Source organism: Doryrhamphus excisus, chromosome 7 (genome assembly GCF_030265055.1).
Source record: "Doryrhamphus excisus isolate RoL2022-K1 chromosome 7, RoL_Dexc_1.0, whole genome shotgun sequence".
Classification (NCBI taxonomy): Eukaryota; Metazoa; Chordata; class Actinopteri; order Syngnathiformes; family Syngnathidae; genus Doryrhamphus; species Doryrhamphus excisus.
Genome location: NC_080472.1, coordinates 20,957,703 through 20,984,031, shown reverse-complemented (window position 1 = coordinate 20,984,031; position 26,329 = coordinate 20,957,703). Strand labels below are relative to the sequence as shown.

General features: G+C 42.6%; 2 protein-coding genes across 7 annotated transcripts in view; one reads left to right on the top strand and one right to left on the bottom strand.

The window, feature by feature from the left end:
• iqsec3a (IQ motif and Sec7 domain ArfGEF 3a) overlaps positions 1–13,368 on the top strand; it is a 65,277-nt gene extending 51,909 nt beyond the window's left edge. The window contains exons 10-15 of one of the 5 annotated variants that reach the window (XR_009130345.1): positions 1,227–1,326; positions 1,416–1,574; positions 3,164–3,253; positions 3,322–3,368; positions 5,600–10,728; positions 12,894–13,368. Coding sequence is in view for 4 of the 5 variants with exons in the window: in XM_058077793.1 (XP_057933776.1) it covers positions 1,227–1,326; positions 1,416–1,574; positions 3,164–3,253; positions 3,322–3,368; positions 5,600–6,178 (975 nt within the window). In the remaining variant the exon portion in view is untranslated. Of the gene's footprint in view, positions 1–1,226; positions 1,327–1,415; positions 1,575–3,163; positions 3,254–3,321; positions 3,369–5,599; positions 11,011–12,893 lie in introns of those variants that run through there. The other 4 variants (XM_058077793.1, XM_058077797.1, XM_058077796.1 and 1 more) reach the window with 4 other exon arrangements.
• Positions 9,316–23,820, bottom strand: LOC131132293 (sodium- and chloride-dependent GABA transporter 1-like). 2 transcript variants are annotated; one of them, XM_058077800.1, is made up of 15 exons: positions 23,670–23,820; positions 21,461–21,785; positions 21,271–21,402; positions 19,761–19,861; positions 19,574–19,683; positions 19,370–19,502; positions 19,060–19,194; positions 17,206–17,309; positions 17,017–17,141; positions 16,836–16,948; positions 13,093–13,224; positions 12,930–13,032; positions 12,757–12,857; positions 10,572–10,739; positions 9,322–10,459 (listed from the first exon to the last, which is right to left on the bottom strand). In XM_058077800.1, exons 2-15 carry the CDS (start codon positions 21,699–21,701, stop codon positions 10,370–10,372), a joined length of 1,788 nt encoding a protein of 595 aa, XP_057933783.1. In that variant the 5' UTR covers positions 21,702–21,785; positions 23,670–23,820; the 3' UTR covers positions 9,322–10,369. The 2 variants fall into 2 exon arrangements, with proteins under 2 accessions (XP_057933782.1, XP_057933783.1); XM_058077799.1 differs by having other exon boundaries at positions 9,316–10,459; positions 12,757–13,032.
• Positions 23,821–26,329: the final 2,509 nt, after the last annotated feature.

The following is a 26,329-nucleotide window of genomic DNA, read 5'->3' as shown; positions in this document are numbered from 1 at the left end:
TTGCGAGTTAGCATGTGTCTCAAGACCCTGCAGTTGCGCAACATGTTGTAAATAAAAATATGACTATAGTCATGTTTTGTCATGTCTACAGGGCTCTAATAATGCTTTAATTTTAATCTGAAAAAAATAATTTGTCTACCCACCAACTATATGTGGTTTCTTAATATTTTATTATTTGCCGTTTTATTATTATTATATTTATTTATTACTGATTGATTTTCTTTATTCTTGATTTGTTTATTTATTTTTCATTATAATATATTTGAAGATATTTGAGAACAGTGGAATGTTTTATCAGAGCTTTTATTGTAGAAAATCGGAACCAAAGCAAAGTTTATTCATTTTTCTGTTTTTAATAAATGCGTTTTTTTTTTTTTTTTTTTGGAAAACCTGATGCGGCCCAGCCTTGCCTAGACCCTAGCTCAGGGGTGGGCAAACTTTTTGACTCGCGGGCCGCATTGATATAACAAAATTTCCGGGGGGGGGGGCAGACTATATATTTTACACGTAACAGTCCACCTGGTATTATTGTATCTGTAAAATTGTCATGCAATCTGCTATTATTATTTATTATTTTATATTTATATTTAAATATTTTAAAAATAATAAAATATTATAATAATTATAACAATAAAATTTAAATAATAATTATTATATTATTATTATGTAAAATATGCAAATATAACAATATTATTATATATAATTAATATAATAATTAGCATTAATATAATAAGTATAATAATCATAATAGTTATAATAATAATATAATAATTATTATTTTAATTTTTATTATTATTATGTGCTTGTGTCTCTTTTTTCAGGAGCACTTTGTAAACAACAGACCATGTCAAACAACGAAATTGATACAACCATCAAAAGGTTGGCTCAGGCCATGATGCCAGGTTGTATGTTGAGTTTAAATTAAATACTTTTGAAAGATTGGGCGGGCCGTATTCAAACACTTGGCGGGCCGGATGTGGCCCCCGGGCCGTAGTTTGCCCACCCCTGCCCTAGCTCCAGTGGCCCCCAGGTAAATTGAGTTAGAGACCCCTGGCCTAGACCTATTAGCTTCCGGTCTTTTTACCACAAAAAGCAATGCGAGCAGTTTGGAGCCCGTTTTTGTCCCGTAGGGAAGTGGCTGTCATGTTCAAAAGGAACCATTTGTATTCCCCCCCAAAAGCAGCTAATAGTTGCATCCCACTAAATGAAGTTTAAATGTCCTGCAGATACTGAAGCTTTGTCCAAAGAAGAAGAGTTCAGCAGCCTACACGTTCTGCAAAGCCCTGGGACTTCTTGGCATGCAGTTCCACCTGTTTGAGAACGAATGTGAGTCACCGGGTCGGAACTTTGACGCCGCTCGAGAGTGCGATGAAAAGAGGAGAGGAAAATAGCTTCTTCTGTTCTTCTCCCGTCAGATTACCCTCACGGCATCACCATCCTCTCGCCGTTTGGCTCCGACAAGAAGCAGGTGCTCAACTTCTGCGCCCAGAGTGCAGAGGAGCTGCTCAAGTTCGTGGAAGACCTCAAGGAGTCCATCGCTGAGGTGTCGGAGATGGAGCAGATACGCATTGAGTGTGAGTCCCATTTTTGTTATGTTACATCAGATATAATTCAAATTAATTCATTCGCGGGGGGTGCTGGAGCCTATCCCAGCTGTCTTCGGGCGAGAGGCGGGGTCCACCCTGGACTGGTGGCCAGCCAATCACAGGGCACATATATGTAGACAAACAACCATTCACACTCATATTCATACCTATGGACAATTTGGAGTCGCTAATTAACCTAGCATGTTTTTTTGGAATGTGGGAGGAAATCGGAGTACCCGGAGAAAACCCACGCATGCACGGGGAGAACATGCAAACTCCACACAGAAATGGCCGACTGTGGAATCGAACTCGGGTCTCCTAGCTGTGTGGCCTACGCGCTAACCACTTGTTCGCCGTGCAGCCAGATTCAATACTAATAAATGAAATATTTTCATACTTATGGCATAGACGTCTAAATATGACTTTCAAGATTATTAGAGCCCTGTAGACATGAAATAACACCCCTATATCACCTTTTTTTCTGGGCAGAGATGGCCGAGGGTGGGATTGAACTCGGGTCTCCTAGCTGTGAGGTCAGCACGCTAACCACTAGACCCGCCGTGCAGCCCCCAAACAATATTAGCATGTTTATTAGCATTAGCATGTTTTTGGAATGTGGGAGGAAACCGGAGTACTTATGCAAATATGATTTTTTAATTTATTTTTTAATTTTCATTGTGTAATTATGGAATGTTTTGTGTAGAATTTTGAGGGGAAAAAATGACTTAATTCCATTTTGGAATAAGGCTGGCACATAGGAAAATGTGGAAAAATTAATACGAATAGGGATGCGGTTTTTTCCATGTGTGCCAATCTTGGGGCATCATATTCAGAAAGACTTAAGGCTGCCAAGATTTGTCAACAATGACTTATTTATAAAATATTTATGCAAATATTTTTTTTATTTTGCAAATTTTTATTATGCAATTTTTTAAATTCTTTTTTTATATATTTTTTTAAAATAATAAAATAATAATAAAATAATAAAAATAATAATAATAAAATAATAATAAAAAAAAATAATAAAATAATAAAAAAAATAATAATAAATAATAATAAAATAATAATAATAAAATAATAATAAAATAATAAAAAATCATAATAAAATAAAAAAAATAATAAAATAATAATAAAATAATAATAAAATAATAATAAAATAATAATAAAATAATAATAAAATAAAAAATATGTATGCAAATGGGATTTTAAAAAACATTTTTTAATTTTTAATACATTAATGAAAATGCTCTTTATGTTATCATTATGGGATGTTCTGTGTAGAATGTTATTTATTCCATTTTGGAATAAGGCCGCCATGCAACAAAATGCGTAAAATGCATTTCCCCACACCCGGGCGGCGAGCCCGGCATCGACCAACCAACATTACCCAGTGGCGGTGATTGGAGGTGGCGTGCAATTACCATGGAGTGTGGGGGTTAATTAAGAGGATCACGGCGATTTGCATTCCGGCGTCGGAGGCGACGGCATGCGCGGTTGCGTGTCGAAAGTGATCACGATGATGACGGCGGGCGCGGCGGCGCGTGTCTCGCTCTCTCTCTCTCTCTCTCTCTCTGCAGGGGAGCTGGAGAAGCAGCAGGGGTCCAAGGCGCACTCGATAAACAACGGCACACAACTGGAACTACGCGGCAAACATGGCGGCACGTCAAGTAGACGCATACTCAGTATATTAGGGATATGAATATGTCCAATATTTATTATTTTGTGTCTTTTCTAGCAGGAATCCAGGAAGGCGAGGACATCGGCGGACACAATGCAGTCGAGGTAAGTGCTTAGCGACAAGGCCACGCCCCCGCTACCGCAGGTAAGTGATTGGACTAGTCCACTGAAGCTGAAATAGGGTAGAAAAAAACGGCAGCGACGTCCCCTTTTAAGGATCACTCCAAGTGGAATCATCACCCATCTCCATCCCGAAATACCCCGGCGACATCAAGCTGGCCCGCAAGCGCTAGGCGCTATATGTTCGTGGTTATATGCTAGGCGCTGTATGCTAGGCGCTGTATGCTAGGCGCTGTATGCTAGGCATTGTATGCTAGATGCTATATGCTAGGCACTATATGCTCGGTGTTATATGCTAGGGGTTATATGCTAATCGTTATATGCTAGGTGCTATATGCTAGGCGCTGTATGCTAGATGCTATATGCTAGGCGCTATATGCTGGATGCTATATGCTAGGCACTATATGCTCGGTGTTATATGCTAGGGGTTATATGCTAATCGTTATATGCTAGGTGCTATATGCTAGGCGCTGTATGCTAGATGCTATATGCTAGGCGCTATATGCTGGATGCTATATGCTAGGCACTATATGCTCGGTGTTATATGCTAGGGGTTATATGCTAATCGTTATATGCTAGGTGCTATATGCTAGGCGCTGTATGCTAGATGCTATATGCTATATGCTAGGCACTATATGCTGGATGCTATATGCTAGGCGCTATATGCTAGGCACTATATGCTCGGTGTTGTATGCTAGGGGTTATATGCTAATCGTTATATGCTGGATGCTATATGCTAGGCACTATATGCTCGGTGTTATATGCTAGGGGTTATATGCTAATCGTTATATGCTAGGTGCTATATGCTAGGCACTGTATGCTAGATGCTATATGCTAGGCGCTATATGCTGGATGCTATATGCTAGGCACTGTATGCTAGATGCTATATTTTAGGCGCTATATGCTAGGCACTATATGCTCGGTGTTATATGCTAGGGGTTATATGCTAATCGTTATATGCTAGGTGCTATATGCTAGGCGCTATATGCTGGATGCTATATGCTAGGCGCTGTATGCTAGATGCTATATGCTAGGCGCTATATGCTGGATGCTATATGCTAGGCGCTGTATGCTAGATGCTATATGCTAGGCGCTATATGCTAGGTGCTATATGCTAGGCTGTGGTGATGACCTTCTCCCCCATGGCGCCCCCTGGAGGTAGAGTGGCCAATCACGCAGCCACACGGAGCTCCATTAGAAACCACCATTGAAGGGAATATATTGCTTTTATCAGCGCAATTCCGACAACTCGGAAAACCGTCCCCCCCCCCACACCCCCGCGCTGACGACACCCCAGGTCAGCATTTGTGGTTTGTCCTTCCAACGCGAGTCCCCCCCCCCCTCGCCGTAAATGTCAGCGGCTGGTGGGAATGAAACGTTAGCTGTCAAAGCGCATTCGTGTCGGAACGCAAGGAAAAGAGGAAGCGGGGGAAGGAAGCGTCCATCTTCCGGCATGTCTCCACCCATCCATCTGCAATCAGAAGGAAGTTCTCGTGCAAGGTTCCCAAAGTGCTGCCTTGACGAAGATCCGATCGGATGAGACAAGCGGTGACGGACGGCGACCTCCTCTCGTGCTTACCCGGCAGCATGACACGGAAAGATGATGCCACCTTTGACCCCGGCCCCCCGCCCCCCTCCCCCGGGAATGTTGGATAGGATCCAGAGGAGTAAAAATGAGGATTTCCTGCTAGATTAGAAGAGCGTAGCAATGTGACGTTTGCATTGTGACTTGTTGCTTGTGGGCGTCTGTGCTTGTCTGCTCACCTCCTCTTTTTTTCCTGTGTCCCGGCCCCCCCCCCCAACCCAAACCCAAGTGTCCCCCTTGTCAGCTGTCCCCATAGCGCCACACAGTGGTTTGGAAGGGCGATACAGGTGCCCTCAGTGTCCCCTTTGGAACCACCGGGCTCACCCTCCCCCCCCTCCACACACACACACACACACACACAATCCTATTAGTGCCCCCCCCATCCCCGTCCCCGTCCCCCCCGTCACCCCGACCCCAAATGGATGCTCCTCTTCACAGCACTCTGGAGAACGCCACAAAGTGTGTGTGGGTGCCTGTGCGTGTGTTTATCATGACCTCACCACCACCTTCACACCCACCCCCCCCACACCCCACACCCCCCCCAAAATGAATAAGAGGGCTTGACGGACCTTAGAGGAGGAACCGGTTTGATAACATTTGATGCTGTTCTCTTGGCTGTTTTCTAAACTAGGTGTCAATTCACAACAGGCTTCAGACGTACCAGCTCAGCACGAGTCCCGAGAGCGCGGCCCTTCTTAACCACCGGGGGGAGCTGCTCTTCCACCCGGGGCTAACCCAGGGCCCGGCGGCGCCTCCACCTCAACATCTGCAGCTGCGCTCGGCGGCCAGCACCCCCGCCCACCGGCCATACCCCCAGCCGCCGCCGCCGCCATTGCCGCATCCGCCGCCGGCCGCCAGCATGGCCGATCTGCGGCCCGAGACGCTCATCCAGTGTCAGCAGATCGTCAAGGTCATCATGCTGGACAACAGCGGCCACGCCCGCATGGAGGCCTTCCTCAGCCACGCGCCTGCCCACCCGCTCCACCACCACCACCACCACCACCTCCACCACCAGCATTACCAGCTCAGCCAGTCGGCCACGTCCACGCCGCTTCGCTCGCCCGACAACTCGCACGGCGGCGGGGGTGACGGCCACCAGCCCCCGCTCCCCCCACCGCCGCCGCCGTACAACCACCCGCACCAGTACATCCCCCCTGACCCCCGCCTCAGTCTACATCGGACCCCGAGTGGCTCTCGGAGCATGGTGTAAATAGAATCACTGTCCATCATGTACATACAGATGATAGATAGATATATGGATGGATGGATGGATGGATGGATGGATATATGGAAAATGGATGGATGGATGAATGGATGGATGGATGAATAGATGGATGGATAGATGGATGGATAGACAGATGGATGGATGAATGCATGGATGAATGGATGGATGAATGGATAGATGGATGGATGGATGGGTGAATGGATGGATGATAGATGGATGGATGGATGGATGGGTGATAGATCGATAAATAGACGGATGGATGGGAGGATAGATGGATGGATGGAAAATGGATGGATAGATGGATAGATAGATGATAGACAGATGGATGGATGGATGATAGATAGACGGATGGATGGGTGGAGGATAGATGGTTGATGGATAGATGGATGAGTGCATGGATGGACGGATGGATGGATGGATGGATAGATGGATGGATGAACAGATAGATGGATGGATGAATGGATGGACAGATGGATAGAATGGATGGATGGACGGATAGATGATAGATAGATGGATGGATAAACAGATGGATGGATGGATGATAGATTGATGGATGGATAGACGGATGGATGGGTGGAGGATGGATGGATGGATAGATGGTTGATGGATAGATGGATGAGTGGATGTATAGATGGATGGATGGACGGACGGATGGATGGATGGATGGACGGATAGATGGATGGATGGATGAACAGATAGATGGATGGATGAATGGATGGACAGACAGATGGATAGAATTAATGGATGGACGGATAGATGATAGATAGATGGATGATAGACAGATGGATGGATGGATGATAGATAGATGGATGGATGGATAGACGGATGGATGGGTGGAGGATGGATGGATGGATAGATGGTTGATGGATAGATGGATGGATGGATGGATGAACAGATAGATGGATGGATAGGATGGATGGACAGATGGATAGGATGGATGGAGGAATGGATGGATGGACGGATGGATAGTGGATGGATGGATGGATGAATGATAGATATATGAATGGATGGACAAATCACACTTCTATGCTTCTATTTAGGCATATACGCTTAGATGACCATTTTAAAGAAAGAAGAAGAAACATGGAGCATATACGTACGTACATACATACGTACATACATAGGACATAGGACTTTACTTGACTACACGTGGATTTTCAAAACACGTTTTTAGAACTATTTGCCACTTTTAACTCTCGCTTATTAAAAGGCAGCAGACCAGGACGCAGGAGAAGATAATAACACCATCCTCCCTTCCTTCCCTCCCTCTCTTCCTTCCTTCCTCCCTCTCTTTCCCTTCCTCCCTTCATCCTCATCGATGACTCTTGTGCCAAAAATATCAACAAAAAAAGCCTCCACTTGAATAAAAAGAAAGCTTGATTGTCGCTAGGGCTCCAGAAGAGAAGACTATGTCCTTGCTCCTCAAGGGATGGATTTATTTATGACCAACGGATTGACAACCGTTTGCTTCCATGCAAATTCAGGAGGACAACACATCTCTCCAACACGCTTGCAGGAGGAACTTTGATCTTACGGAGACTCACTGTGGCCGCCATGTTTCTCTTGCTTTTCTTCTCCGGCTCTTTTTGGTTTTTTCTTTGCTGTCCACTTTTGTCTGCGTGTTATCTTCCTCAATCTGCAGCCGTGCTTAGCTTTTGGTCTGACATTCATCCCAAAAGCTTGGAAAAAATACCAACACCAGCTTGTTGTCGCAGCTGAGCTATTTCTGTTTTGTAAATATCACAGGCCTCCTTTAGCTAGCCTCTTGATAATCACACGGAAATGATCACTCCCTTCCAGACCCGACTAGTCAACTCAAATGACAGTTTGACGTTATTAGTAATGTCTTGAGTGTTCCAATTGGGTTAACCCCAACCAGAAAAGCAGCTTCCAGACCTGACTAGTCAACGTAATTTACATTTTTACAAATGTGATGATTATTTCAGTCAATTTGCATAACCCCTCCCTCACGAAAATGTGCATCCAAACCCGACTAGTCATCTTAATTTACATTATTGCAAGTGTGATGATTATTTCAGTCAATTTGCATAACCTCTCCCGATAGGCAGCTGCCAGACCCGACTAGTCAACTTAATTTAAATTATTATAACTATATAAATTATGACTATTTCAGTCAATTTGCATAGGCCCTCCCTCCCAAAAAGCAGCTCCCAGACCCGACTAGTCAACTTAATTTACATTATTAGAAATGTGATGATTATTTCAGTCAATTTGCATAATCCCTGTCTCCTGAAAAGCAGCTTCCAGACCCGACTAGTCAACTTAATTTACATTATTATTACCCCTCCCTCCCGAAAAGCAGCTTCCAGACCCGACTAGTCAACTTAATTTACATTATTATTACCCCTCCCTCCAGAAAAGCAGCTTCCAAACCCGACTAGTCAACTTAATTTACATTATTATTACCCCTCCCTCCTGAAAAAGCAGCCTCCAGACCCAACTAGTCAACTTAATTTACATAATTAAAAATTTAATGATTATTTCAGTCGATTTGCATAACCCTTCCCTCCTGAAAAGCAGCTTCCAGACCTGACTAGTCAACTTAATTTACATTATACCCCTCCCTCCTGAAAAGCAGCTTCCAGACCCGACTAGTCAACGTAATTTACATTTTTACAAATGTGATGTCAGTCAATTTGCATAACCCCTCCCTCCCGAAAAGCAGCTTCCAAACCCGACTAGTCAACTTAATTTACATAATCAGAAATGTGATGACTTTCAGTCAATTTGCATAACCCCTCCCTCCTTAAAAGCCACTTCCAGACCCGACTAGTCAACTTAATTTACATTATCAGAAATGTGATGATTATTTCAGTCAATTTGCATAACCCCTCCCTCCTTAAAAGCCGCTTCCAGACCCGACTAGTCAACTTAATTTACATTATTAGAAATGTGATGATTATTTCAGTCAATTTGCATAACCCTTCCCTCCCTCCCTCCCTCCCGAAAAGCAGCTTCCAGACCCGACTAGTCAACTTAAATGACGCCACGATTATTCCAGTCAATTTGTGGTTTGGACACACCCGTCCTCCACCAGTCCCGCCTAGTTCGTGTAAAATAACAAGTTTTGTTTTTTTTTTAAAATAACAAACGCACCCCAAGCGAAAACATAGGCAGATGATTTATTATGGGATTTATTTGTACTTATTGGCTTGATAAACATTACAATATGAAGTTTGTTGGCTTTGCATGTTATCCCAGAGTATGTTTTTGTGCATGATTGAATCAAGTGTGAGCACATGAAGGCTGAAGCCATTTGAAAAAAAAGATATTATTATTCTAACCCCCCCCCCAGTCAAACAAATACACTGACAGTAGGATGCACAGTGGCTAATATCTGCTTTTTTTCTCCCCCGTTCAGTCGCCTTTTTGCTTTTTTTCCGGAAATGCTTTACTCGTGTGTGTATGTGCGTGTGTGCGTTGAGGGGACGTAAGCACGGCAACCAATGTAGCATTTCGGGAGTCCCGTGAGTGGCGGACCTTCACATACAGGACACTGACCAAAGGGCTGTCCCATACAAATGCACTGCTTCATGAATGACTCCGAAAATGTTCGGGAATGTTGATGTAAAGGGAAAAAAAAACACATTCATGATAGTGGGAAGTGGGAAAAGGGAGTGTGAGAGAAATGCACCATCACTTCCCACAGTCAAATTCCACCCTTTGACCTGTCTCTGCAGTATATCAACATGCTATTAAATAGGATTCCAGTCCATCCAGCGCTATGTTGTGTTGCTTTAAACGCCCCTTTTCCTGCAGCTTTAACACCACAAAGCATTCCCAGATGTTTTTTTTTTTTTTTTATACACATTTTAGTTCATGCATATGCAGTACAAGGTACAGGAATAAAAATACCTCTTACGGTTTCATTCAAAGTACACTTGTTGCAGTTCTTGACAAAAAGCTAACTTCAGAAAAAAACTGCATTTTTTTTCACACTACTTCATTTATCGCGATACCATGTTTGCTTTAAACAATATCCTTGCTAAAAATAATCAAAATATTATTTAGTAACACAGTATAAGCAGCATATATTTACATTTTTCTAATTGTTTTTGTGTTTTGTTCATTATGTAAACAAAAATAAGACACATAACTGACACTGAAAGATTAAACAGAGGTTAAAGGTGAATATTTTCCAGGAGGGTTGCGGTTCTAGACGGGAGCTTCGCCAACAATTTGAGTGAAAAGGTCATGACCTGATGGTTTGTCGTCCTGCTGGGATGTTGTCATCCTCTTCCAGCGCTGAAGGTAAAAAGATAAACGTATTTTTGTACCACCTGACATGACATCTTTTTGTTTTTTCATTCATCGGCATGTGCATGACAACAACAACGACGACGACGACGATGCTAACCTGCTTGACGCTACCCGGCGTTCTGCAGAACATGTAGATGACGTAACCCGGGATGAGAACCATGGAGGACATTGCCATGAACCAGCCGATGGTTTGGCCCCACAGCGGGTACACGTACTTGCCCAGGGTCAGGGGCGTCATCTCCACGGCGCTGAAGGTAAACACGCCCTGAAAGAACCGTTCAGGTCATTTTGAAAAGTAGAATAGCGTCAGGCTGCCTTCATTCCGTGTTATTGCTTAAATAGCAGTGTGGCGTCAACCAAGGCTTGGCTAAGCTAAGCTAGGCTAGGCTAAGCTACCTTCATTCCGTGTTATTGCTAGCTTTCCTTACTTAAATAGCAGAAAATAAACATTTTATATATTGATTTTAACTTTTAATCAAACAAACTTGTCTTAAAAAGCAGTGTGGTGTCAACCAAGGCTTGGCTAAGCTAAGCTAGGCTAAGCTAGGCTTAGCTGCCTTCATTCCGTGTTATTGCTAGCTTTCCTTACTAAAATAGCAGAAAATAAACATTTTATATTTCTATTTTAATTTTTAATCAAACAAACTTGCCTTAAAAAGCAGTGAGGTGTCAACTAAGGCTAGGCTAAGCTAGGCTAGGCTAAGCTGCCTTCATTCCGTGTTATTGCTAGCTTTCCTTACTAAAATAGCAGAAAATAAACATTTTATATTTCTATTTTAATTTTTAATCAAACAAACTTGCCTTAAAAAGCAGTGAGGTGTCAACTAAGGCTAGGCTAAGCTAGGCTAGGCTAAGCTGCCTTCATTTCGTCCGTGTTATTGCTAGCTTTCCTTACTTAAATAGCAGAAAATAAACATTTTATATTTCTATTTGAACTTTTAATCAAACAAACTTGCCTTAAAAAGCAGTGAGGTGTCAACCAAGGCTTAGCTAAGCTAGGCTAAGCTAGGCTAGGCTAACCTGCCTTCATTCTGTGTTATTGCTAGCTTTCCTTACTTAAATAGCAGAAAATAAACATTTTATATTTCTATTTGAATTTTTAATCAAACAAACTTGTCTTAAAACGCAGTGAGGTGTCAACCAAGGCTTGGCTAAGCTAAGCTAGGCTAGGCTAAGCTACCTTCATTCCGTGTTATTGCTAGCTTTCCTTACTTAAATAGCAGAAAATAAACATTTTATATATGGATTTGAACTTTTAATCAAACAAACTTGCCTTAAAAAGCAGTGTGGTGTCAACCAAGGCTTGGCTAAGCTAAGCTAGGCTAAGCTAGGCTGGGCTAAGCTGCCTTCATTCCTTGTTATTGCTAGCTAACCTTACTTAAATTGCAGAAATTAAACATTTTATGTTTCTATTTGAACTTTTAATCAAACAAACTTGTCTTAAAAAGCAGTGTGGTGTCAACCAAGGCTTGGCTAAGCTAGGCTAGGCTAGGCTAAGCTGCCTTCATTCCGTGTTTTTGTTAGCTTTCCTTACTTAAATAGCAGAAAATAAACATTTTATATTTCTATTTGAACTTTTAATCAAACAAACTTGCCTTAAAAAGCAGTGAGGCGTCAACCAGGGCTAGGCTAAGCTAGGCTAGGCTAAGCTGCCTACATTCCGTGTTATTGCTAGCTTTCCTCACTTAAATAGCAGAAAATAAATATTTTATATATCGATTTGAACTTTTAATTAAACAAACTTGCCTTAAAAAGCAGTGTGGTGTCAACGAAGGCTAGGCTAAGCTAGGCTAGGCTAAGCTGCCTTCATTCCACGTTATTGCTAGCTTTCCTTACTTAAATAGCAGAAAATAAATATTTTATCTTTCTATTTGAACTTTTAATCAAACAAAACTTGTCTTAAAAAGCAGTGAGGTGTCAACCAATGTGAAATGGCTATGCTAGGCTAAGCTAAGCTAGGCTAAACAGGCAAAGTTTGACTTAGTTTAGTTTGTAATTTTTTACCTACATTGTTAAACATTAAAAAAAAACTCCATATTAATAATTACCGACACAGCGAGCTGCTAAGCTAAATGCTAACACTAGCTAACTATATTAATCAAGTATTTTAGCTTAGTGCTAGCATGCTAGCATCCTTAAATTTAGGCCGTGGGAGACAATGTTGCTGTTCATCATCTGCTGCAACATCTCCACATAGAAGGCAGCCATTTGACACCCCTGCACAACCGGTAAAGTATTTTAATGCAAAGTATTTTGGGGTATTCTCACGTATCCCGACCTACCAGACAGATAAGCGGTGTGAAAAACTTCCAACAAAGTTTCCACCAAGCGCAGGGTCGGTATCCGATCATGTCCTCGATGTCCTTGTAGAACCTGTCAGCTCCTGACGTGAAACGTAAACATTGCGATTGCGTCACAGAGACGAGCGGTCGTAACCGGCCGAGATGGTTCCTACCGTACAACCAGGCGATGGAGACCGTCTCGAAGAAGACCAGGAAGAGGAGACACATCCCGCTGGCTGAGTAGTAGTCGAAGAGCTTGAAGACGTACAGGCCGCCCTGGAAGACGCACGCCACGTCAGTTTGTCATCACGTGGGTGACGGCAGATGCTGACACACCTGTGTGATGTTGGAGAACCCGATGATGAAGGAGATGAAGCAGACCATGAGGATGAAGCTCTTCTTCCTCTTCCTCAGCAGTAAGGGGTACTCGTCCATGAGAGCTGTGATGAAGCCTTCCACCGTGCAGAACTGATTGGACAATCACAATGGCTTTGTCTGCAGAGCCAGGCTAGGCTAAGCTAGGCTAGGCTAGGCTAAGCTGCCTTCATTCAGTGTTATTGCTAGCTTTCCTTACTTAAATAGCGGAAAATAAACATGTTATATTTCTATTTGAACTTTTAATCAAAAATACTTGCCTTAAATAGCAGTGAGGCGTCAACCAAGGCTAGGCTAGGCTAAGCTAGGCTAAGCTAAGCTGCCTTCATTCCGTGTTATTGCTAGCGTTCCTTACTTGAATAGCAGAAAATAAACATTTTATATATTGATTTGAACTTTTAATTAAACAAACTTGCCTTAAAAAGCAGTGAGGTGCTAAGCTAGGCTAGGCTAAGCTAAGCTAAGATGCCTTCATTCCGTGTTATTGCTAGCTTTCCTTACTTAAATAGCAGAAAATAAACATTTTATATATCGATTTGAACTTTTAATTAAACAAACTTGCCTTAAAAAGCAGTGAGGTGCTAAGCTAGGCTAGGCTAAGCTAAGCTAAGCTGCCTTCATTCTGTGTTATTGCTAGCTTTCCTTACTTAAATAGTAGAAAATAAACATTTTATATATCGAGTTGTACTTTTAATTAAACAAACTTGCCTTAAAAAGCAGTGAGCTGCTAAGCTAGGCTAGGCTAAGCTAAGCTAAGCTGCCTTCATTCTGTGTTATTGCTAGCTTTCCTTACTTAAATAGCAGAAAATAAACATTTTATATATCGATTTGAACTTTTAATTCAACAAACTTGCCTTAAAAAGCAGTGAGGCGTCAACCAAGGCTAAGCTAAGATAGGCTAGGCTAAGCTGCCTTCATTCCGTGTTATTGCTAGCTTTCCTTACTTAAATAGCAGAAAATAAACATTTTATGTTTCTATTTGAACTTTTAATCAAACAAACTTGCCTTAAAAAGCAGTGAGGTGTCAACCAAGGCTAGGCTAAGCTAGGCTAAGCTAAGCTAAGCTAAGCTGCCTTCATTCTGTGTTATTGCTAGCTTTCCTTACTTACATAGCAGAAAATAAACATTTTATATTTCTATTTGAACTTTTAATTAAACAAACTTGTCTTAAAAAGCAGTGAGGTGTCAACCAAGGCTAGGCTAAGCTAGGCTAGGCTAAGCTGCCTTCATTCCGTGTTATTGCTAACTTTCCTTACTTAAATAGCAGAAAACAAGCATTTTATATTTCTATTTGAACTTTTAATCAAACAAACTTGCCTTAAAAAGCAGTGAGGCATCAACCAAAGCTAGGCTAAGCTAGGCTAAGCTAAACTGCCTTCATTCCGTGTTATTGCTAGCGTTCCTTACTTAAATAGCAGAAAATAAACATTTTATATATTGATTTGAACTTTTAATTAAACAAACTTGCCTTAAAAAGCAGTGAGGTGCTAAGCTAGGCTAGGCTAAGCTAAGCTAAGCTGCCTTCATTCTGTGTTATTGCTAGCTTTCCTTACTTACATAGCAGAAAATAAACATTTTATATATTGATTTGAACTTTTAATCAAACAAACTTGCCTTAAAAAGCAGTGAGGCGTCAACCAAGGCTAGGCTAAGCTAGGCTAGGCTAAGCTAAGCTGCCTTCATTCTGTGTTATTGCTAGCTTTCCTTACTTAAATAGCAGAAAATAAACATTTTATATATCGATTTGAACTTTTAATTAAACAAACTTGCCTTAAAAAGCAGTGAGGTGCTAAGCTAGGCGAGGCTAAGCTAAGCTAAGCTGCCTTCATTCCGTGTTGTTGCTAGCGTTCCTTACTTAAATAGCAGAAAATAAATATTTTATATTTATATTTGAACTTTTAATTAAACAAACTTGCCTTAAAAGGCAGTGAGGTGCTAGGCTAGGCTAAGCTAAGCTAAGCTGCCTTCATTCTGTGTTATTGCTAGCTTTCCTTACTTAAATAGCAGAAAATAAACATTTTATATTTCTATTTGAACTTTTAATCAAACAAACTTGCCTTAAAAAGCAGTGAGGTGTCAACCAAGGCTAGGCTAAGCTAAGCTAGGCTAAGCTACCTTCATTCCGTGTTATTGCTAGCTTTCCTTACTTAAATAGCAGAAAATAAACATTTTATATTTCTATTTGAACTTTTAATCAAACAAACTTGCCTTAAAAAGCAGTGAGGTGTCAACCAAGGCTAGGCTAAGCTAGGCTAAGCTAAGCTGCCTTCATTGTGTGTTATTGCTAGCTTCCCTTACTTAAATAGCAGAAAATAAACATTTTATATTTCTATTTGAACTTTTAATCAAACAAACTTGCCTTAAAAAGCAGTGAGGTGTCAACCAAGGCTAGGCTAAGCTAAGCTAGGCTAAGCTGCCTTCATTCCGTGTTATTGCTAACTTTCCTTACTTAAATAGCAGAAAACAAGCATTTTATATTTCTATTTGAACTTTTAATCAAACAAACTTGCCTTAAAAAGCAGTGAGGCGTCAACCAAAGCTAGGCTAAGCTAGGCTAGGCTAAGCTAAACTGCCTTCATTCCGTGTTATTGCTAGCGTTCCTTACTTAAATAGCGGAAAATAAATATTTTATATTTCTATTTGAACTTTTAATCAAACAAACTTGCCTTAAAAAGCAGTGAGGTGTCAACCAAGGCTAGGCTAGGCTAAGCTAGGCTAGGCTAAGCTGCCTTCATTCCATGTTATTGCTAGCTTTCCTTACTTAAATAGCAGAAAATAAACATTTTATATTTTTATTTGAACTTTTAATCAAACAAACTTGCCTTAAATAGCAGTGAGGTGTCAACCAAGGCTAGGCTAAGCTAGGCTAGGCTAAGCTAAACTGCTTTCATTCCGTGTTATTGCTAGCTTTCCTGACTTAAATAGCAGAAAATAAACATGTTATATTTCTATTTGAACTTTTAATCAAACAAACTTGCCTTAAAAAGCAGTGAGGCGTCAACCAAGGCTAGGCTAGGCTAGGCTAGGCTAAGCTAAGCTGCCTTCATTCCATGTTATTGCTAGCTTTCCTTACTTAAATAGCAGAAAATAAACATTTTATAATTCTATTTGAACTTTTAATCAAACAACTTGCCTTAAAAAGCAGTGAGGTGTCAACCTAGGCTAGGCTAGGCTAAGCTAAGCTGCCTTCATTCTGTGTTATTGCTAGCTTTCCTTACTTAAATAGCAGAAAATAAACATTTTATATTTCTATTTGAACTTTTAATCAAACATACTTGCCTTAAAAAGCAGTGAGGTGTCAACCAAAGCTAGGCTAAGCTAGGCTAAGCTAAGCTGCCTTCATTCCGTGTTATTGCTAGCTTTCCTTACTTAAATAGCAGAAAATAAACATTTTATATATTGATTTGAACTTTTAATCAAACAAACTTGCCTTAAAAAGCAGTGAGGTGCTAAGCTAGGCTAGGCTAAGCTAAGCTAAGCTGCCTTCATTCTGTGTTATTGCTAGCTTTCCTTATTTACATAGCAGAAAATAAACATTTTATGTTTCTATTTGAACTTTTAATCAAACAAACTTGCCTTAAAAAGCAGTGAGGTGTCAACCAAGGCTAGGCTAAGCTAGGCTAGGCTAAGCTAAGCTGCCTTCATTCCGTGTTATTGCTAGCTTTCCTTTCCTGCGCTATGTGTGTGTGTATGTGTGTGTGTACCTGACTGTCCAAGCCCAGCATCATGAGCATAGAGAAGAAGAGGATGGCCCACAGAGACGACATGGGAAGCTGGGTGACGGCCTGAGGGTAAGCCAAGAACGCCAGACCAGGACCTGTGGGGTTCCAACATGGTCGACTTTCGTACCTTTTCTTTCCAACACGGGATTATCGAATACTCCACCTGAAGCGGCCAGCTCCCGCACAGGCTTCTTGGTGATGTTGGACATGAATCCCACAATGGAGAAGATGACAAAGCCTGCAAACATGCTCGTGCAGGAGTTGATGCAACACACGATGATGGAGTCCCTGAAATGTCCAGCAAGGATCATGAGAAGAAGACTATCTCCTTTTTTTTTACAAAGGGTCGTACTTGTAGACGTCGTTATTGTAGCTGTTGTAGCTCCCCAGCGCGATGAGAGAACCCAGGCCCAGGCCGTACGAGAAGAAGATCTGAGTGGCGGCATCCAGCCACACCTGACACACAGCAGGTACACGTATTGGAATAATACTCCATAATCCAATAATCCATAAAAAGCACGGAACGCCACTTTTTTATACACAAAATATTCCATAGTACTTGTCCTGACTGGAATGGCGGCTAAGCTGGAGCGTACGGAATATTCAAGACCACATTTGGAGATACCTGACAATATTTCTTTCATTTTGTTTAAAATTAATTAACTTTACTAGAACGGAAAAATCACATTTCAGGGCGGCACGGTGGTCAAGTGGTTCGCGCGCAGACCTCACAGCCAGGAGACCAGGGTTCAATTCCCACCCTCGGCCATCTCTGTGTGGAGTTTACATGTTCTCCCCGTGCATGCGTGGGTTTTCTCCGGGTACTCCGGTTTCCTCCCACATTCCAAAAACATGCTAGGTTAATTAGCCACTCCAAATTGTCCATAGGTATGAATGTGAGTGTGAATGGTTGTTTGTCTATATGTGCCCTGTGATTGGCTGGCTGGCCACCAGTCCAGGGTGTACCCCGCCTCTCGCCCGAAGACAGCTGGGATAGGCTCCAGCACCCCCGCGACCCTTTCTTTGTTCTGTTTTTTAGTCATCAATACTAGTCAAAGTCAAGTCAAAGTCAACTTTATTGTCAAATAACATAATACTACATAATAATAAACATTTGGAGATACTGTACATGCTTTTCAATTGACAGGGATAATATTGTTTGGGGGGTTGCACGGTGGTCGAGTGGTTAGCACGCAGACCTCACATCTAGGAGACCCGAGTCAGCTGGGATCCAGCACGAGGGTCGAGGGAGGTGCTGGAGCCGATCCCAGCTGTCTTCTTGGGGCGAGAGGCGGGGTACACCCTGGACTGGTGGCCAGCCAATCACAGGGCACATATAGACAAACAACCATTCACACTCACATTCATACCTATGGACAATTTGGAGTCGCTAATTAACCTAGCATGTTTTTGGAATGTGGGAGGAAACCGGAGTACCCGGAGAAAACCCACGCATGCACGGGGAGAACATGCAAACTCCACACAGAGATGGCCGAGGGTGGGGAAAGACAAAGTAAGAAGCCAAAAAGTTACCACTTCCACACAAAATAGGAGCAGAACTCATTCATTCATTCATTTTCTACCGCTTTTCCTCACGAGGGTCGCGGGGGTGCTGGAGCCTATCCCAGCTGTCTTCAGGCGAGAGGCGGGGTACACCCTGGACTGGTGGCCAGCCAGCCAATCACAGGGCACATATAGACAAACAACCATTCACACTCACATTCATACCTATGGATAATTTGGAGTGGCTAATTAACCTAGCATGTTTTTGGAACCCGGAGAAAACCCACGGGGAGAACATGCAAACCCCACACAGAGATGGCCGAGGGTGGAATTGAACTCGGGTCTCCTAGCTGTGAGGTCTGCGCGCTAACCACTCGACCGCTGTGCAGCCCCCCCAAACAATATTATCCCTGTCAATTGAAGTTGAAGTCAATAAAGTTGACTTTGACTTGACTTTGACTAGCATTGATGACTAAAAAACGGAACAAAGAAATGTGATTTTTACGTTCTTTAAAATAAGTTAATTAATTTTAAACAAAATCAAAGAAATATTGTCAGGTATCTCCAATTTTTTTTTTTATTTTTTTTTTTTTTGGGGGGGGGGGTTAAACGTGAATTCTGTGCTTTTATCCAAGAAAATCTACATTTAAAAAAAACGATTTATTCAGCATTTGCTACTCCGTCAGTGTTTTGATGGGCATACCTCGGAGCTTGTCAGCTTGTTGAAGTTGGGCGTGATGTAGAAGCGGATGCCATCGATGGCCCCCGGCAGGGTGACGCCCCGGAAGAACAGGATGAAGAGCATGAAGTAGGGATAGGTGGCTGAGAAGTACACCACCTGAATTTGGGAACACATGAAAATATCCATCCAATGTCGATTGCTTATGTCTGACTCTGGACTCTGGACTCTGAGACTTCGGGACCATTGGATCATTCCTCTAAATCCCAGACCTACATCTTGGAGAACCCCCATTCAAAGTACACAGCAAGTTAATCGCAGGAGAACATCTGACCTTCCCGGTCCACTCCACTCCCTTCCAGATTGAGAAATAAACGAGGACCCAGGCCAGTGCCAGGGTGCCCACCAGAGGCCAACGAAGCTCTCCTGGTTCCTCCAGACCGCCGGACAGCTGGTGCATGTTACGCCTGCGGATGAATCGGCAGATGAGCGCGGGAATACCAATGATCTTCTGACATCCAGCATGGCTTCCACTCACTCCCAGAACTCGGTGACGGCGCTGGTGAGGTTGGTGGTGTCCGCCAGGCTGTAGTTGCTGAAACATTTGTCCGTGTTCCAGGGATTGTTGCAGTTTTGCCAGGGAAGCTCCTGCACGGAGGACAGTATATTTTCGGTACATGTTGGAGATCCAATGGCATCCATTTTGTAACTGGAGGCTGCAGTACCGAACCGAAGGAATTGAACAAGTAGTAGAGCGCCCAGGCGATGATGATGATGTAGTAGATGTTGAGCCAGAAGGACAGCACCACCGCAGCCAGACCGACACCTGCAGCGAGTGAAGACGTTTGATCCACCTCCCAATCACACCTTCCTACGCTAGTGACCCAAAGGACAAGATGGCGGATGCTAGCAGCTGATATGAGTTTCCTCCTTAGGGTGGCTGGGCTCGCCCGTACAGATAAAGTTAAAGTATTGACATCCGGGAGAAACTCAGAGCACAACCGTTGCTCCTCCGCTCCTCCTAATAGGAGCCAGATGAGGTGGCTTAGGCATCTGGTCAGGATGACTTCCGGACACCTCCCTGGGGAGGAAATGTCCGACCGGTAGGGGGCCTCAGGAGGGGGCCTCAGGGAAGACCCTGGGAACATCTTGGTCTCCCTGCTTAGGCTGCTGCCCCCATGACCTGACCTTGGAAGGATGGATGGATGGATGGAAGCAAGGTTGGATGGATGGAAGGAAGGATGGATGGATAGAAGGAAGGTTGAATGGATGGAAGGAAGGTTGGATAGATGGATGGAAGGAAGGATAGATGGCTGGATGGATAGAAGGATGGATGGAAGGTTGGATGGATGGATGCATAGATGGAAGGAAGGATGGATGGCTGGCTGGATGATAGAAGGATGGATGGAAGGAAGGAAGGTTGGATGGATGGAAGGAAGGAAGGATGAAAGGCTGGATGGATGGATAGAAGGATGGATGGAAGGAAGGGTGGATGGATGGATAGAAGGATGGAAGGAAGGAAGGGTGGATGGATGATGGATAGAAGGATGGATGGAAGAATGGATGGATGGAAGGTTGGGTGGAAGGATGGGTGGAAGGAAGCATGGATGCAAGGAAGGTTGGATGGATGAAGGATGTATGATTGATGGCTGGAAGGATGGATGATGGATGGGTGGATGGATGGATGGAAGGAAGGATGGATGAGTGGATGGATGGATGGAAGGAAGGATGGTTGGATGGATGGATGCATAGATGGAAGGAAGGATGGATGGCTGGCTGGATGATAGAAGGATGGATGGAAGGAAGGAAGGAAGGATGGATGGATGGATGGATGGATAGAAGGATGGAAGGAAGGAAGGAAGGAAGGGTGGATGGATGGATAGAAGGATGGATGGAAGAATGGATGGATGGAAGGTTTGGTGGAAGGATGGGTGGAGGAAGGATGGATGCAAGGAAGGTTGGATGGATGGAAGGATGGATGATTGATGGAAGGATGGCTGGAAGGATGAATGAATGGAAGGATGGATGATGGATGGATGGATGGATGGGTGGATGGATGGAAGGAAGGAAGGATGGATGAATAGATGGATGGAAGGAAGGTTGGATGGATGGAAGGATGGGTGATTGATGGAAGGATGAATGGATGGAAGGATGAAAGGAAGAATGGATGGATGGATAGATGGAAGAATGGATGGATGGATGGATGGATGGATGGAAGGCCATTTATGTTCATACCTTTCATCATCGGCATGAGCTTCCAAACTCCCAAGCCCCCCACGGAGGTGAACTGTCCCAGGGACGTCTCCAGGAAGAACAGCGGTATTCCGGCGAACACCAGCGTCAGGAAATATGGGATCAGGAAGGCTCCTTGAATGGAATGAATGAATGATTTTGTGTTCCATCCGGAACGATGTGACTTTGTTACCTCCGCCGTTCTTCCCGCACAAATACGGGAACCTCCACACGTTCCCCAAGCCGATGGCGTACCCCACGCATGACAGCAGGAAATCGAACTTGCCCTTCCAGCTTCCTCTATCGGGGGGCTCCTCTTTTTTCTCCTCCTGCTCCATAGGGGGCGTCACCTGGTCCAGTTCCTCAAAAGGAACGGCTTGTTTGACGTCAGACGGGGAGTTTAGATCCACCGTACTCTGTCCGGTCTTCCCCATGGCGGATCAGATGGGAATGCTTTGCGTTGTCTAGCGGTTGTCAGATTCAAGTGGACTCGTTGGAAAGGAGTGAGAGAAGGAAAGCTGGGAGGAAACAAGAGTTTACTCCTAAACCTCCTGGCACTCGTGCACCATTGGAGACATTGCATATCTTTATCATAATAATTACCAAACTGCTTAATCCCTTATTTCATGTAACATGCTATAAATATGTAAAGTCGAGGAGATGCCTTAACAGTTATATTTGCCAGTTGTAGCACAGCTGCACCAGCACTCGTGCGCTCATGCCTTGTATGTCTTACGTCCCAACTGCATAATCCCTTATTTCATGTAACATGCTATAAATATGTAAAGTCAAGGAGATGCCCTAACAGTTATATTTGCCAGTTGTAGCACAGCTGCACCAGCACTCGTGCGCTCATGCCTCGTACGCCTTATGTCCCAACTGCATCATAACTTATTTCATGTAACATGCTATAAATATGTAAAGTCGAGGAGATGCCTTAACAGTTATATTTGCCAGTTGTAGTCCGGATCACAGCTGCACCAGCACTCGTGCGCTCATGCCTTGTATGCCTTATGTCCCAACTGCATAATCCCTTATCTCATGTAACATGTTATAAATACGTAAAGTAAAGTCGAAGAGATGCCTTAAGTTATACTATTTGCCAGTTGTAGCACAGCCGCACCAGCACTCGTGCGCTCATGCCTTGTATATCTTACGTACCAACTGCATAATCCCTCATTTCATGTAACACGTTATAAATATGTAAAGTAAAGTCGAGAGGATGCCTTAACAGTTATATTTGCCAGTTGTAGCCCGGAGCACAGCTGCACCAGCACTCGTGCGCTCATGCATTGTATGTCTTAAGTACCAACTGCATAATCCCTTATTTCATGTAACATGCTATAAATATGTAAAGTAAAGTCGAGATGATGCCTTAACAGTTATATTTGCCAGTTGTAGCACCGCTGCACCAGCACTCGTGCGCTCATGCATCGTACGCCTTATGTCCCAACTGCATCATAACTTATTTCATGTAACACGTTATAAATATGTAAAGTAAAGTCAAGGAGATGCCTTAACAGTTATATTTGCCAGTTGTAGCACAGCTGCACCAGCACTCGTGCGCTCATGCATCGTATGCCTTATGTCCCAACTGCATAATCCCTTATTTCATGTAACATGCTATAAATATGTAAAGTAAAGTCGAGAGGATGCCTTAACAGTTATATTTGCCAGTTGTAGCACAGCCGCACCAGCACTCGTGCGCTCATGCATTGTATGCCTTATGTCCCAACTGCATCATAACTTATTTCATGTAACATGCTCTAAATATGTTAAGTAAAGACCAAGAAGATGCTTCGAATTGGTGTAACGACCATATTTATGAATTCTAACCCAGATCACGTCCGCATGTGCACTCATGCACACGCGTGTTTGTACGTTAGTTACCTGATTACACAATGCCACATTTGATGACATCATAGCATCAGAGAAGGCTGGCACACCGAGAGGAAAGCATTGGGAATGATCGATCGGCCTGGAAAATGTTCACATTTGTCGCTTGTATTTGTTATTGCTATTGTTTTATTTAGAAGATGAATTGTTACATCATATACACACGGGTTATTAAGATATTAATAATTTATTAATTAATAATTAATATTTATATTAAAAAAAATATTTGGATTTTTTTTTTGATATTTTTAAAAATTTATATTAATTAATAAAAATTAATTTATTATTTATACATATTTATACCTGTGTGTGCTTGGATAGGCGATGCAATGTGTAAAATCATTTTTCATGTCCCAACAATATGAAACGATCCTGAGATAAATTCCAACTGAAAGGTGACTTTTTTGCATGATACCCCCCCCCCCCCCCCGCCCCCGAATTAGTGTCACCCCTCATTAACATAAATTTTTTTTGTCCTTTTCAGCCCCGCGTCATTAACACCGTACCTTGAAAGACGTCCACCTCATCAGCTCTCTCCCGGGATCGGATCCAAAAGGTAAACCAAATCCGTGCGGACTCCCTTAAGCTGCCTCCTCAGGCCCATCGGAGGCTCTCCCCTGCCAGGGACTCTCTGCGGTTGTCCTTGTTAGCCGCAACTATCGAGTGGCTGCTAATAAAGTTCGACCTATGTGCCCGCTTTGATCATAGCTCAGCACCCCCCCACCCCCGGGGGCCCTGGGGCCATGTGGGATATTATGCATCACACACACGCGGTGATGATGGTGATGAAGTGTGGAAAAATGACGTGAAGATGACCCAACTGGCAACACAAAAGCTAAATAGAACGGGTCCTTGAAAGCAGCATTGTTCATGGCGTAAAAAATCCTGCATGTTGTGAAGATTTGTAGCCATCTTGTCGTGCTTTTTTTTTTTTTTTTAACCCTTGTATTATGTTACGGGTCAGTTTGACCCGTTTCAGTTTTTGTGTTGACCAAAGTACTGGTTATCCTTTCTTTTTCTTCATGAAATTTTGTGACTTTTCCTCATCTAGGGTCATGAATACAAAAACTGAAACGGGTCAAATTGACCCGTAACATAATACAACATACAACATAACATATAATTTGTTAACAAATCATGCTAGTTATGCTAGCATGATAACAAATCATGCTAGTTATGCTAGCATGATTTGTTATGCTAGCATTAGCATTTGTTATGCTAGTTATGCTAGCATGATAACAAATCATGCTAGTTATGCTAGCATGATTTGTTAACAAATCATGCTAGTTATGCTAGCATGATAACAAATCATGCTAGTTATGCTAGCATGATTTGTTATGCTAGCATTAGCATTTGTTATGCTAGTTATGCTAGCATGATAACAAATCATGCTAGTTATGCTAGCATGATTTGTTAACAAATCATGCTAGTTATGCTAGCATCATGCTAGTTATGCTAGCATGATTTGTTATGCTAGCATTAGCATTTGTTATGCTAGTTATGCTAGCATGATAACAAATCATGCTAGTTATGCTAGCATCATGCTAGTTATGCTAGCATGATTTGTTATGCTAGCATTAGCATTTGTTATGCTAGTTATGCTAGCATGATAACAAATCATGCTAGTTATGCTAGCATCATGCTAGTTATGCTAGCATGATTTGTTATGCTAGCATGATTTGTTATGCTAGCATTAGCATTTGTTATGCTAGTTATGCTAGCATGATAACAAATCATGCTAGTTATGCTAGCATGATTTGTTAAATCATGCTAGTTATGCTAGCATCATGCTAGTTATGCTAGCATGATTTGTTATGCTAGCATTAGCATTTGTTATGCTAGTTATGCTAGCATGATAACAAATCATGCTAGTTATGCTAGCATGATTTGTTAACAAATCATGCTAGTTATGCTAGCATCATGCTAGTTATGCTAGCATGATTTGTTATGCTAGCATTAGCATTTGTTATGCTAGTTATGCTAGCATGATAACAAATCATGCTAGTTATGCTAGCATGATTTGTTAACAAATCATGCTAGTTAACCTTGTATTATGTTACGGGTCAATTTGACCCATTTCAGTTTTTGTGTTCATGACCCTAGATGAGGAAAAGTCACAAAATTTCATGAAGAAAAAGAAAGGATAACCAGTACTTTGGTCAACACAAAAACTGAAACGGGTCAAATTGACCCGTAACATAATACAAGGGTTAAAGCATGCGGAGATCATATCTGCAGCTTCTGGTCTACTCGTGTCAACAACAAAACCAGGTAGTCTGAACGTTTGAGTCAGCTGCCATGCGCTCATAAAGGTTCCTTATTTTAAGTGTGGGGGGGGGGGTCAGCAAAAGGCCTGATTGATCACAAGTGTTGGCTGTGTGTGTGTGTGTTGGCCACGCCCCCTTAGCAGTCACGCTTTGTTTCTGACTTGTTGTTTGGACATTCTTGCTACATAATGGCCGCCTATTATCCTAAGCCGCCGGTGCTGGGGAATCACCAGCCTTGACAAGCGGAATATGAAGTCATTTCATGCACATTTAATTATTTAAGTGTCCACACACACACACACACACACACACACAAGTACCCCGAAGGGAATGTGTATTAGTTTCCAACCTAGATTTGGTTTTAATGAAGGGAATTGTACTGTGGAACCTCTTCCTGTTCCTTTTCAGATATGCCAAACTCCAAGTGTAAACGTGATGTTCTTTCAAGGTATTTCAATTAAATGAAGCTAATGACCAATAATTAATTGTTGTCTTCCATCTCTCAGGTACACAAAAGTACACAAAGTACACACAGCCACCACAGCGACAAGAACATACGCAAATTCAAGTAAGTGCAGCTTCAGTTCCATCATTTCCCTCCAATGATCACGTCCTTTATTGCCTTCACACCAGCATCTCATTGGGTTGATGACAAGTCATATTCCTTAATCAAGATGGTTGGATGGATGGATGGATGGATGCCCTCGCAACATTGGATAAGCAGAAGAGGATGGATGGATGGGTGGAAGGACGGATGGATGGATGGATATATGGATGGATGGATGGATGGATGCCCCCGCGACCTGACCTTGGATGAGCGGAAGAGGATGGATATACTATGGATGGATGGATGGATGGATGGATGCCCCCGTGGCCTGACCTTTGATGAGCGGAAGAGG